Here is a 2,006-nt window from a genome sequence, read left to right as displayed (position 1 = left end):
GAGAGAGAATGGTGCAAGTCCCAATATATTTGGATATGAATGAGTCAGACTTTCTTGTAATCTCAATCAATAATTCTCATAATGTTTCTCATTATTCTTGACCRCTTTTTCACTAAAGTTTACTGAAAACGTCCCATTCCTTCCCTTAGTTTGCAGCGAGTCCTTAAAATATTCCAGGAAATTCCAATTATTACATTATGACAACTTTTTGCAGTGAGCTAAAGTTACTTTAGAACTTATTTCTGGTGGTGACGGTTTCAGTTAAAAACGTGAGAGGTTTTCAGTCTACTGTTCATCATGCAAATGAGCTTACGTGATTTGCCTTGTTTTTGTGCAAAGATATGCAACTTCATCAGAGCTAAGAGTCATTTAACKTCATTATCGCCACTAACGACTGGTAACTATCACATTGTATTCAAAGTCTCATGATCAGTCAGTGGAGGGTCACAGCTCACTGCTGGCATGCTGCACTGATCTTTTTCTGTCTTATCTTCTCTTGCTTGATAGTTGCATTCTTCCGCATTCCTAAATGATTAATCCATCATCCATTTAATCTGTAAAGTAGCATAAACAGTTTAAAAATTCTGTTTGTTTGACTGAGAAAAACTCCCAAGAGTTTACAATGAGTAGAGGAAAAAAAACGCTGAACATTTTTTGGTATACTTAAAGTATAGAAAGTTTATGATACGATAAAATATTATTTATTCCGTTCTTATAAAAATTTGAAGAACAAAGGTGTGTAAGCTGAAATAATGTTCGGTAGTCCTGGCAAAGATGTGTTTATTATCCTTACATCTTTCTAAAAATATTTTTTTTTTTATTGCAAATGTCAGAATTTATATTTTGAGTAAACAAAAAATTAAAAAGGTACAGAAATATAAGGTTTGTCATGGTTGCAGCTGTACCATGTAAATCTGGTTTGTGTGTAAATGTGTGATCATATATCATTTATGTATTTTATAAAATTTAAAGGACCTANTACTATGCGGCCCGGGCAGCTGGACTGCGGGTGCCCCGGCCACTCGCCATGATCATCACTACGGCCCAGATCCTGCAGATGGTAATGGGCCTGGCTGTGCTATGCTTAGTGTACATGTGGATGCATGAAGTMCACTGTCCCTCCAACATGGAGAACATCATGTGGGGCACAGTCATGTATCTCAGCTATCTGGTGCTGTTTGCTTCCTTCTTTTACAACAACTACCTTAAGGATCCATCCAGAGGCAAAGGATCCAAGGCAGAGTAACGTCTTAGAAGTTAGTTTACTGACTGTTTACTGTTTTTCTCACTTTCATCAGCCTCTGCCTCTTAAAGTAGCGCTACATCAGTGACAGTAGACAGTTAGGAGCAGGAGAAACGCACAGGTCATTCGGATATAAACTCACAAGTGTTTGGAAGTAAAGTATGAGGAATGATCAAGGAAGAAGATAAACAAGCATTGTRATAGGGCTCGATTCAAAACTTTGCCTTGGTGACTCTCCACCAACATCTGCTGTGAACATGTAATGGCCAAATATTTGTGAAATGTGTTCAGCAAATGTTTGTGGTCATATGCTGTAATAAAAATGGCCTTAATGTAACTAAAAAAACAAAACAAAACTGTGAGATAGGGAACAAACGCACTTACTAATTTTATGTTCTGTAAGGAAATGTTCTAACTATTTTATTTATTCAAGCTTGTTAGTTGAGAGCCRCAGAGTAGCCTAAAAGGCTTGGATCTGCAMCTTTAGTACAMATTTATTTATTATTGTTTCTAATTAGTTTAATCCWTGAATGATCAGATACTTTATCCATTCCATCCAGTTCCAACTATTTCGCCACCGTCCAAATTTTTGCTTGTTTATGTTTGAAGCACAGTTCCTCAGATATGCTTTAATAAGAAGATTCTGATAAACACAAGTTATGAGTGTTTCTTGTTTACATTTCTGTATTCATGACCCAAAGAATTAATGGTTTCCCGCTTTAGTGAAGTAAAATATTTACACCAGCACCGATATTTTTCAGAA

At 36.2% G+C, this 2,006-nt stretch overlaps 1 protein-coding gene across 1 annotated transcript in view; it reads left to right on the top strand.

Annotated features, from left to right (window-relative positions):
- The window catches only part of LOC103481830 (elongation of very long chain fatty acids protein 6-like), a 14,931-nt gene extending 12,941 nt beyond the window's left edge, over positions 1 to 1,990 (top strand). Inside the window, exon 4 of the mRNA XM_017310699.1 lies at positions 973 to 1,990. Within this exon, the coding sequence (XP_017166188.1) occupies positions 973 to 1,246 (274 nt within the window). The 3' untranslated portion in view covers positions 1,247 to 1,990. The remainder of the gene's footprint in view (positions 1 to 972) is intronic.
- The last annotated feature ends 16 nt before the right edge of the window (positions 1,991 to 2,006 follow it).

Source organism: Poecilia reticulata, linkage group LG19 (assembly GCF_000633615.1).
Source record: "Poecilia reticulata strain Guanapo linkage group LG19, Guppy_female_1.0+MT, whole genome shotgun sequence".
NCBI lineage: Eukaryota > Metazoa > Chordata > Actinopteri > Cyprinodontiformes > Poeciliidae > Poecilia > Poecilia reticulata.
This window is presented reverse-complemented; position numbering and strand designations above follow the sequence as displayed.